Source organism: Labeo rohita, chromosome 22 (assembly GCF_022985175.1).
Source record: "Labeo rohita strain BAU-BD-2019 chromosome 22, IGBB_LRoh.1.0, whole genome shotgun sequence".
NCBI lineage: Eukaryota > Metazoa > Chordata > Actinopteri > Cypriniformes > Cyprinidae > Labeo > Labeo rohita.
In genome coordinates this window covers 61422036-61433658 of record NC_066890.1, presented here as the reverse complement: position 1 = coordinate 61433658, position 11623 = coordinate 61422036, and the positions used below count along the sequence as shown (strand labels likewise).

Below are 11623 nucleotides of genomic sequence, written 5' to 3'. Positions count from 1 at the left end.
AAATATTTAAGACATTTGAAACCAGATTAAAGTTTAAATCCATATTTTATTTCCTCTAAAATTGATAAAGTAGTAGAACATTTTAACATTGCATTGATCATGCTACTGAACCCTGTAAAATGTTACAATGTTTAACTCCTGAATGATGGCACGAGAAGATATTCATTATATAATATGACATCAGAATTGTATATAAGTGCTTTGATACATTCAGTCATGATGATTCTAGAACACTTCACATCTACATCCAGAATCCACAATCAAGAGCTACATGAGTTAGAAGCACGGATGTTACAATTATGCATCCCAGCATTGCAAATACCACATTTTGGTGAACTTCAAGGAAAGAAATAAAACCAATCATTAAAAACATAAAATGAATAATTTTCTGCCACAATGAATACTGTGAACACTTAATCGAAGTAGTAATTTTGCAGGAAGATGCTGTTCAGGCCTTTGAAGACGGGCTGATAGTTGTAAATCAGAGCTTTTTCTTCTTCGCTTTGCGAAGAAAACCGATGATGGTTTTTCATTGCTGAAAAAGACAATTGGCACATGAATACATAAAGCAGTCACAAAGACACTACACTGCTTAAATTTCTTCAATGTTGACATTTAAACAAACCCAAGATTTTAAAACCAAGTTAAGTAAAATTTAAAGGGTCAACTTCATACTGCAGTTTCCATTTTTTAGATGACCAACCTTCAGAAACAAAGAAGTGGGCAGTGTAGAAAGTGGCTTTGATGGCTGAGAGTGTGTGAACCATTCCGGCTTTCTCAATCCACTCAAATGGGCTTTTCTCTGGGTGCCACTGAACAGCATAGAAGGGATATCGATATGCTACAGGATATGTACAACAGAGGTTTATTAAACACTTTTTGATGCAAGTATATAAACGTACTTATTTACATAGTGATCACACAAAGAGACACTCTGTAGCATTCATACCCTCCATGGTGGAAATGAACTCCTTCTTGCCATCTGTATTTGTGGTCAGGACTCGATAAAACCGCTTAAGCTTGGCATTGCTACTGTAATTCTGTAAGAGCAAATCATGTTTAGACAACTCAGAATAAGACTGCAATGCATTACTCGAGTTACATAATCTGATTACTTTTTCAAGTAACTACTAAAGTACTTGCATTTAGACAACTCAAAACAGTGTAGATATACAGTGACTTGTCTGCAGTGTTGGGGGTGACGCATTACAGGTAACTCGAGTTCCGTAATCAGATTACTTTTTCAAGTAACTAGTAATCATATTTAGACAACTCAGAATGAGAACGAAAAACAGTTGAGGTACAGTATACAGTGACTGGCCAGGATTACAAGTAACTTAAGTTACGTAATTAGATTACTTTTTCAAGTAACTAGTAATCATATTTAGACAATTTAGAATAAGAACTTCAAACAGTAGAGTTATACAGTGACTAGTCCATTACAAGTAACTTATGTAATCACATTACTTTTTCCAAGTAACTAGTAGTCATATTTAAACAACTCAGAATAAGAACAAAAAACAGTTTAGGTATACAGTTACTGGTCAGCAGTGTTGGGGGTAACACATTTAAAGTAACTTAAGTTACGTAATCAGATTACTTTTTCAAGTTACTAGTAAAGTAATTATTTAGACAACTCAGAATAAGAACTTCAAACAGTAGAGTTAGACAGTAACTAGTCCACAGTGTTGGGGGTAATGCATTACAAGTAACTTGAGTTACGTAATCAGATTACTTTAAGTCACTAGTAATCTCATTTAGACAACTCAGAATAAGAATAAAACAAAATAATTGAGGTATACAGTGACTGATCCGCAGTGTTGGGGGTAAGGCATTACATGTAACTTGAGTTATGTAATCAGATTACTTTTTTCAAGTAACTACTGAAGTAATGCATTATTTTTAAATTTACAACAAAATATCAGAGCTACATTTTCAAATAAGTAGTTATTTTGTTTTCCCATTTATTTGACTGAAACCTCTCGTTCACATTTTATGAGAAAGGTGCAATGCATTTGTGCCCTGTGTAAACCCCCATACCTATTGTACTAATAGACTTAATGTGAACATGCATTTACTCATCTGACTTACTCAAAAAGATCCATTATTCCTTAAAATGAATAAAAATAGTAAAATGCAAACTTAGAACATGACACAAATATGCAATAATTAAATCTGTGAAATAACACAAATATACTTTATGTAATTAATCTCACTGCTGACCTTTGATGGTCCAATCCAAACATATGAATAAGCAAAAATGACGTAAGTTTTACTTTTTTACTTTGTTATTCTCTGTTTTTGCCATGGGATAGGCATCCCATGGTAACGAGGAATTCACAAGCTCCAGTGTGGATCCAGAACACTTAAGAAGAGTTGATGCCAACCCCACAGAGGACTTCAGATGATGCCAACCCTGAAAACATACAGCACTACCGAATTCTGCTACTAATTTATGGTGTTCTTTGTCTGTTTGATTACATCGTTAATTGATCTTTACCACACATCTCTGCCATATGTACATCAAGCTACTACTACATATATTGTAAAAATGTCAATTTTGTGTAAAGCTGCTTTGCAACGATATGTATCAAATAAATGTATACAAATAAATTTGAATTGAACTGAATTATTGTCATTAATTTATTGTTGTTAGCAAGCCCAGACCAGGTAAGAAAAATTACACTTTAGTTTTTTTTTTTTTTTTTTTTTTTTTTTTTTTAGGGATTTAGACTATATTGTAATCCATTACTTTTAATAGTAACTTTTCCCAACACTGCTGGTCAGTATGCAAAAAGCAGTACTGTGACAAATACATAAATTATTAACATTATTAAATGAAATAAAGTAGGTACCTGCATGGACAAGCTCCAACTGTGGAAATTAGATGTGATGTTTTCTTCTGCCAACGACTGAAGAACATCCTTTGGAAACTTCTTTAACAACCTGCTGTTTTGGGCTCCTGTAAACAATTGAAATCAATGACCAAACATCAACATGTATTAAACAACATTAATGAGCTAACGCGCAACATTGGTAAGTCAGACAACACAAACCGTGCTTAGCAATTTCTGACATTTGCTTTTAAACTAATTTGTTGTGGTTCACATAATTGTGAAAAATCAGTGTTACAGATGTATAGCCACATCATGTTCATAAATATGCTTATATAAACATACAACAGAAGAATATAGTATTATATGTTTCCACCCACTGATTGTCACCTCTAATTATTGTACAGAATAACAGTTCTGTATTACCAGTATGAGTTCGTCATTGCAGAATGTGACACACTCTGTGAAAAATGCAACATTACCAACCTGGGCTGAAGGTCAATGGCAGGGCGACTGCTTTGGTGTCAGTCAAAGTCAACAAGTTCTTGTTGCTGGTCAAAACCGTGAGCTGCTGGAAGCCCTGGCAGGTGCCCCAGATTGGAAAATAATCTGAAGCATCATTAGCCTGTTGGAGTTTATTAAGAAGAACCATCAAAACACATTCAGATCAATTCAAACTAATTTTCATATGACGATTTTTTGAACTTACCTTTATTGCAAGTTCATAGAAAATCTTTGCCGCTCTGGTGAACTGAGACCTTTCAATGTCCACATTCCCACCAGGCAGCAACAAACTAAATGGGTGAAAGCAGTCAATCAATATAAATTAATTAAAAACAGCATTTTTGGAAAATGATATCTGGTCTATCAATTAGTTTACAAGCTGGACCAAACATAAACCAACTTCCATGTTCTAAACACATCTACCAGCTTAGGTAGGCTAGGTGTCAAACTATTCAGAAACACTCACCCATTTATTGCGTTGAACAGTTTTTCATACTCCTCCTCTGTGAGATTTATGCTGCAAATCAACACGATTGCCTTTATGTATTCTTTATTTAATTTGTTATATGTTTTTTATTAATAGCATGTAGTTTGCGTCTAACATACCGAATTGGTACAACTCTGGCACCAGCTGACTCCAAGTGTTTCACATATGATGCAGCTATATATGAAGATCCCTGCGCATGAGGGTCGTCCTCCAAGTTTTCCTGGGCTAAAATTCCTGAAAAGCAAAAAAATATGTACATAATGCATCTACATTCCTTTATGAAAATCAACAATGGTTTTATTACAAATAAAACCAAAAACCGCATGGTTAATACAGTTAAACTATGGTAACCACAAATTAACCATGGTTTTGCTACAATAACCATGGTTTAACCATGGTATTTGTAGTAAATCTGTGGTTATACAAATAATAAATAATCAGTCAAAGAACCATACACTTTTACTATTTTAAAACCAAGTATAAATTTCATAAAGGTAACATAAGGCTGTACTGGTTTGTTATTTGTGATCATGGACCACAAAACCAATCTTAAGTAGCACTGGTATATTTGTAGCAATAGCCAAAAATACACTGAATGGGTCAAAATGATTTAGGATATTAAGTAAAGATCATGTTCCATTAAGATATTTTGTAAATTACCTACCGTAAAAACATCAAAACTTAATTTTTGATTAGTAATATGCATTGCTAAAAACTTGGACAACATTTTCTCAGTATTTTGGTTTCCTCAGATTCCAGATGTCAAGTTTCTCAGCTAAATATTGCCCAATCCTAACAAACCATACGTCAACGGAAAGCTTATATGTTCAGCTTTCAGGTGATGTTCACATCTTAATTTTTTGTTTAAAAAATAACTGAAATTGTTTTCCAGACTAATCAAGCTAGTGTTTAGCAGCTGGTATCACAACCGCAAAAGCCCACAACCTCTTCAAAAACCATCAAAACAAACCAACTTGGACAGGTTAGGAGACCAGCTAACCACTGGTTGGTTCAAGGTTAGCAAGGTTAGGTGGTCTTTCTATCTTGTTTATTGCTTTTAAGATACAAGAAACGAGAATGTTCTAGCAACGGAGCTGCGGAGAAGGATGCTGCGATTAAAAAAAATTAAAAATCCCAGTGAGCAACACGACATCGCAGGTCACACACTAAACAGGACGTTAAAAACGCATCAAATAACCGATTTTATTCTTACCGATGATGGGTCTGTAATTTAAATTACGAGCGCATGATGCTGGAAAACCGCATAAAAAAGCGGCAAACACCGCGAGCACGAGCACCTGGCGATACATCCACCTCAGGTAGCACACCAAAGGACGAAATAAATGGAAGCTAGTGAAGAAAAGGCAATGTCAGCTCCACTGGCGATGTCAAGCTTTTTAACCAAAGCTGCACCCGGATCCGCTTATCCTCAGTCGTCACGTTAACCGAACGGCGTCCTGACACGAGTGAATTATTGAGGCGTTGACGGTTCTTCAGTGAGGAACTGATCTGATGAATTCACAATCCAATGAGAAAATCGCGAAAAGTCACGGTTGGCCCCGCCCACTCGAAAACGTCACAAAGACATAACCTGTCAATTAAAATGTTCTTAAATGCCAGCTGCTAATTGTAATACCACGTGTATTTTAAATAAATCATTACACGTTAGCATATCTTGTAAAAGACATTTGATAATGGCACAATAGAAAAGTTATGATTATAACAATTGTTTTTCACATTTATTACAAAGAAATCATTGCATGACATAAAAAATAGGCTCTGAGTAACAATTCTAACAGATAATTCCATAATCAACATTGATGACCTTTCATAACAGGGTAGGTACTAACCACTTGTACTAGTACTTATAATAATGGTGCATCAGCTGGTAAATGAGTAAGTGCCCTGGAGAAAGTAGGTAATACACACCAGAATAGATTTTACTGAGGGTTGCTAAAAAGTAAACATGGTTCTCAAACAAAGGTGTGTAAGTTCAAATGTTCCTGTAGCTCAACTGAAGCCACAGATAACTTTCTAAACAAGGCTTTAAAGACAGAACGTCCTCCCCCTAAAGGGAAAGTTCTTTTAAGTCATCACAGGTTGTGTTTTTTTGCAAGACTAACCAACTTCCTGTCAGCACTTTAATGCTGACGGGCCACAGGGACAGGTCTACCTACCAAGACCACAGAAACAGAAGAAAGTGTTTAGTAAGCAGGGTGTAGATATGACTTTTTATTGCAGAAACAGATTACACAAGAATTCTGAGCGCTATGCCAACCTTAAGATAGGTTTATTCTTGTGATACTAAGTCAGTTATGGTCTCAGCTTTTCTTTTCTGTTCAGCTCTTCTGGATCTGAAGTCATAAACCAGAACAACAACAGTAGCCACGCCCACCAGAGCAGAGACAGCCAATTGGATCGCAGCTTCAGTTGAATTACAACAGCAGACACATTCTAAAGAGAAAAAAAAGAACTGAATAAATATCAGTATATAGAATGATTGATAATATCCTGCTGATCCTTTGATGCTACCTGAACATGGTTGACAGAGTTCGCTGATGTCCAGATGTTGAGTCTGGTTGCTGATGGGATTTTTAAGCACACAGCTGTAGGTGTTTTTATCCTGATGTTCCACCTCCAGAGGTAGAGAGAGACGGATGCTGAAATCAGACGTACTGATGCTGGACAATAAACTGTTTCCTTTGTACCAGGAGAGAGTCACACGACTCAAATTCACCACTGAACACAGCAGCACACATCTGGATTGTCCTGATGGTTGATTTTGAGGACAGTAACTGGCGATGACAGGAACAGGAAGACGTGCTGGGAAACAATAGAAAAATATAAATAAATCAGAATAAACTGTTTGAGTGTCTGATGGCTTTTACTCACCAATGACAGTAACGTTGAACGTTTTCTTAGACACTTGTTGTCCAATCATCTGTGCTTTATAAAGTCCAGAGTCTGTGGTTCTGATGTTTATGATGGTGAGAGATCCAGTCTGATTGTCCAGCTTCAGTCTGTCTCTGGATATGTTGTGATTTTCAAAGACAGCTTGGGATGATATGTTGAGTTTAGCGATGCAATAGTCTCCGCACATCCACATAATCAGATCGTCCTCTTGGATTTTAGTCACACCAGTATGTAAGGTGACAGAATCGCCCTCCATCACAGACAACGACTTGATTTCATCTGCTTCAACACCAAACACACCTAAAACACACAAGAGCACTACTTTCTCAATCACTGTCTAATGCTTTTTAATAGCTTTCTGTTGGTTCACTATAGACCGATTTGGAGTAGACGTCACAGTTACGTCACTTGCAGCGCCGCACACATAGTGGTTGCCGAAAAAGTGGAGGTAAATGGGTAAAATCCATGGAATAAGACAAAAAAAAATTTTTTTTGTGTCTTTTGATGTCAAAATCATGCAGCAAATATTTTTATAGAATACTGTCATCAAAGACGCCATTTGAAGCTAAACGCAGACGTTTAAACGGACATACTATGGAAGAAAACAGCTGTTATTACTCTACTTTTAAACCATTAATTTGATTTAAACAATAGGTCTACATAATATTCACATTTGCTGTTAATAGGGGACGTATTGTATTAGCCCTACAGTCACAGCATGGAATATTATTTAAACCTATGACTATTAAGATTTTTACATAACCTATGACTATTAACATTTATTTTACCTCACAATTCTGACTTTTTTCCTAATCTCCTAATTTGAACTTTATAACTTGATTTAACTCAAAAATATTGACTTTGTCAATTCTGAGAGGAAAAAAAGCCGGAAGTGTGGGACATAAACTCCTATTCTGAGCTGAGGGGACAGGAGAGAATGCCAAGTTGTTTTTCCTAGAATTGTGAGATATAATCTCAGAATTGCAAGAATAAATTCAGAATTTTGAAATATAAAATCAATTTTTTAAAAAATTCTTTTATTCCATGGCTCCATAGAATAGCATGGCTGCCACTTGAAAACTGTAATTTTCTGTCACCAGATAGGCTCCATCCACAAAAAACGTCATCCTTGTTTTGGATCTGTAACACTATCCCACTATCTAACGTCAGTTTTGTTGAATAACAGTGCTTATCGCTGGGTGACAAGCTCTTTTTTTATATGCGGAGAACATTTTGAAAATGACATCTAATCAATATAAACCATAATCTTTTTAAATGTAACTATTTTGTACCATATCTGTGTAATTCTCTAGCCGTAAAGGCTATCTCTCCGGGGTTTTCTGCAACCACGATGCACGCACATCCTAAATGTTTACAAACCTATAATTGGTCTGTTGGTTCACTGTTGGTTCAACAGATGTACGTCACTAGGTAACATATTAGCATAATCGCCGCCTGCCCACGAAATACGAACACTTTGAACTACCCACAAACACTTCCGCTAGTTAATGCGATTACATTCAAGAAGACACTGTGTTCTGCACACTTTAAAATACCATATTACCTGCTCTTTAAAATTCTCAAAGTGTGGTACGCAGGCTCCCTCTAGTGGTATGCAGAGGAATCGCTAAATTAAATATAAATTAATGTTAAAACCCAATACAATTTATTTACATCTTTTTTAAGTAAAGTTTTTTTTTTTTTTTTTTATGTTTTATTACTTTTTTTATACATTTACTTGAACAGTACAGTTTTTATTTAACTTTCGAACTGTGTATTTACAATGTTAAAGTGTCTGTCAACAATAAATATTCTTATTAGGAATAAAACTGCCTCGTTTTTAAACTGTGCAGAGCTGTGGCTGAATAGTTAGGCCTACTACGCTAATGTATTTCAGTGCTGGTCATTATGGTGGTACTTGGAGAGCCAAATATGTTCTGAGGTGGCACTTGGTATAAAAAGTTTGATAACTATTGGTTTATAGGGTTACATGAAATAGTGAGACAAATCTGTCTCAAATACACAGATACCAGGCCAGTAATCAAAAAGGAATCAAAAAGTAGTCTGATTACCCTGCCTGGTCTTAGCTGGTCAGCAGGCTGGTTTTTGGCCACTTTCTTAGCTGGTCAGGCTGGGAGGCCAGCTAAAACCAGCTACTTCCAGCTTAAACCAGCTAAGACCTGCCAACCATGAGCAGGGTATATTACCTAAAATCAGTTATGTAATGAATTATGTTACTAAATACAACTTTTGTCATGTAATCTGGAATCAGTAATGGACTACAATTTGCAATAAATTGCAAATTGCATAAATGACTCAAAAACTTAACTGAATCATTTGGCTGTTTGTTGAAAATGCAGTCACAGATATCAGACGCATTTAGCCAATTGTTACACTGTCCTGAACTCACCATCATTGCAGCATGTCAGCAACTTCACAGTTGCACGCGATTAAGAGAAATAAGTCAAATATGTTTGAAACGGATTACTCTGCAGTCCAAATATAAAGATGCTCTCCATTTAGTAGACATAAAACACCATTAACATATGACAACAGGTTTACTAAGTACTACAACCAGTACTACATTAATATGACAAGATGCATCCAAACTACATTTCAGGTTTTAAGCGAGAAAAAGTTGCTTGTTTGTAGTTTTTTTTTTTTTCCTTAAAAACCTTTTTTCACTAAACATTTGCTCACTACATCAGTTGCAGTGTACCTAGATATTTTCTATCTTATGCTAAACATTGCTAAAAATAAATTAAATTAAATACAAATAACAGTTAAAAAAAACAAAACAAAAAAAAAAACAGGTTCAGACATTTTGACAGTGGCCTTGAGTAAACTCTAAACTCAAAACTGCTAAAAAAGCTAAAAAGTACATTTTAACTTACCAACGAAGCACAAACCAAACAGAACAAAGCCTTGAAGCATTTTTTATCAGCAGTTTGCTGGGCCGTCTGAGAGAACATCGCTCGAAATGTGACCAGGTGTGAATCCTCCCCTAACACTATTCTTAACCCTCCCCGTGCACACGCACTAACTGTGCATTTGCATTTGTTCTACTTACATATTTAACTGGTAGAACACATTCTTTACGTCTTCTCTTTGTTAGTTATAACAGCCAATCATGTTACGTCTATATGTCAAAACTTCTGATATTATAAAAAAAAAAAAAGGAAATTTTCCAGTATCTTTACTAGTGTGTAAACTGCAACCTACTAAAGTGCTATTTCTCATAATGGTTGCATTTGTTTCTCTATTAAATGGTAAGCAGTCATTGGCAAATGGATACTTAATTATAAATAACCTATGATTGTTTATAGATTACAAACTTTGGTTAACAGTTTGTCTGTATTGACAGGAAAAAGTCTGTGGTTCATGTTAACAGGACAGGAAGAAGCCATGTAACCACAAGCTACATAAGACACAAGCAAAAGCTTTTCTGTCCACTCAACAAAACGAAACCACATCTCTATGTAGATAAAAAGAAATCAGATCCACTGCTGTTTTCAGTTTGACTGAGCTGGTTAAAGTTCATTTAAAACATACAAAAGCTCTTCTGTGGATCTGCTACAGCCTAATAGAATGTGGTACTGAAAATCAAGCTAACTATCAATACTATTTTTGCTCTTAATATAACTAACATTAACAAAATTAGACTATAATTTTTATGGAGAGTTTGCACTTACGCCACAATTTGTTCAGTTACCCAGTTGCGCGGCCCAGTGTTGTCAAGTCTGTGGTTTTCCTGCGGAATTGGGCTTTAACACTGTTGGCATGGGTTGTTTTTGATGTCCGCGGGTTGAAGTGACCCCAATTTAGAAATACAAATTTACCAGGGGAACCCCTGGTGTATTTGAACACCTGTAATTTATAATAGGGGACCCCATTGAACTGTCATTGGGCTAGTGTTGAGTAGCAATCGGGCGGGTTTTGTTGTAAAAACCTGGCAACCCTGACGCAGCCATACTGAAAAACTCGGATGTCAACAACAGCACGGACTGCACGGTTAATGTACTACTACGTTGTTCTGCTAATTTATGCAGTCTAAACCACCGAAAAAAACATGTGGAAGCTGCTAAATCATATAGAGAAGGACTTAGTACGCAGGAAAGGGCACACTATTTTGACAAACTAAAGTTGATATGGTACAAGCAGTATTAAGATATTAGCCTAATATTTCACCTACCTGACTGGAAATGATTAGAACAAACACGAATGTTGTCAAGATTCTTGCCCTGGAAATCCTGGTTCAGTTTGGCCAACCACAAACGCCTTTTGTTCATCAGTTAATGAACTTTTGGCAGTCTATAGTGCTCCAGTTGTTTCTCCCGGTCCGACCGATTAGTACAGCCCAAAACATGACAATAATTGTCCATTTTTAGCAGCAATAATCAGTAGAATATTTGAGTTTAGTTCCGTTTAGTGACATTGTTTACATTCAGTGACGCCAATAGCTTGATTTGGGGTAAATCTGATTTCATGTTGACTTACACCATTCAGTATCACAAAGAAAAAAGTCATATCCAATGTTTCCCACAAGTGGTCATCAGGTGGAGCTGCAGGAAGCCACACAGAACAAAATGTTTTAACCTACTACGTTGAACAACACGTGTGAGGAAAGGTTAAACTGTTTAATTTGACTAAAAAGAGCTCTTTTATTAACTGAAGCGCACATCATATATGGAAAAGCCATAAGGACATTATTCAGCAGATTACGAGTTATTGTTTTTTCTTGCCTTGATAGGTGGCGACGTCAACATCCTTCCTTCCTTCGAGATCCCTCAGGAGTACAACTTCCTGACATTTATCGATCATCTTGCTTCCGTTCTTCGAAACGCGTATAGCCTGGCTTCTCAACAGCGAAATCATCAGGAATATG

General features: G+C 36.0%; 2 protein-coding genes across 7 annotated transcripts; both read right to left on the bottom strand.

The window, feature by feature from the left end:
• Positions 1-26: 26 nt before the first annotated feature.
• zgc:171566 lies at positions 27-5173 on the bottom strand. Its single transcript, XM_051094309.1, has 9 exons — positions 5039-5173; positions 3945-4059; positions 3805-3855; positions 3544-3628; positions 3321-3459; positions 2856-2962; positions 950-1040; positions 704-841; positions 27-535 (listed from the first exon to the last, which is right to left on the bottom strand). Exons 1-9 carry the CDS (start codon positions 5133-5135, stop codon positions 414-416), a joined length of 945 nt encoding a protein of 314 aa, XP_050950266.1. The 5' UTR covers positions 5136-5173; the 3' UTR covers positions 27-413.
• On the bottom strand, positions 5139-11617 carry LOC127153288 (natural killer cell receptor 2B4). 6 transcript variants are annotated; one of them, XM_051094312.1, is made up of 5 exons: positions 11481-11617; positions 6718-7038; positions 6358-6648; positions 6104-6279; positions 5139-5998 (listed from the first exon to the last, which is right to left on the bottom strand). In XM_051094312.1, the coding sequence occupies exons 1-4, from the start codon at positions 11611-11613 to the stop codon at positions 6116-6118; spliced, it is 909 nt and encodes a 302-aa protein (XP_050950269.1). In that variant the 5' UTR covers positions 11614-11617; the 3' UTR covers positions 5139-5998; positions 6104-6115. The 6 variants fall into 6 exon arrangements, with proteins under 6 accessions (XP_050950269.1, XP_050950274.1, XP_050950268.1 ...); XM_051094317.1 differs by lacking the exon at positions 5139-5998 and adding an exon at positions 11236-11300 and having other exon boundaries at positions 6045-6279; positions 11481-11509; XM_051094311.1 differs by lacking the exon at positions 5139-5998 and having other exon boundaries at positions 6045-6279.
• Positions 11618-11623: the final 6 nt, after the last annotated feature.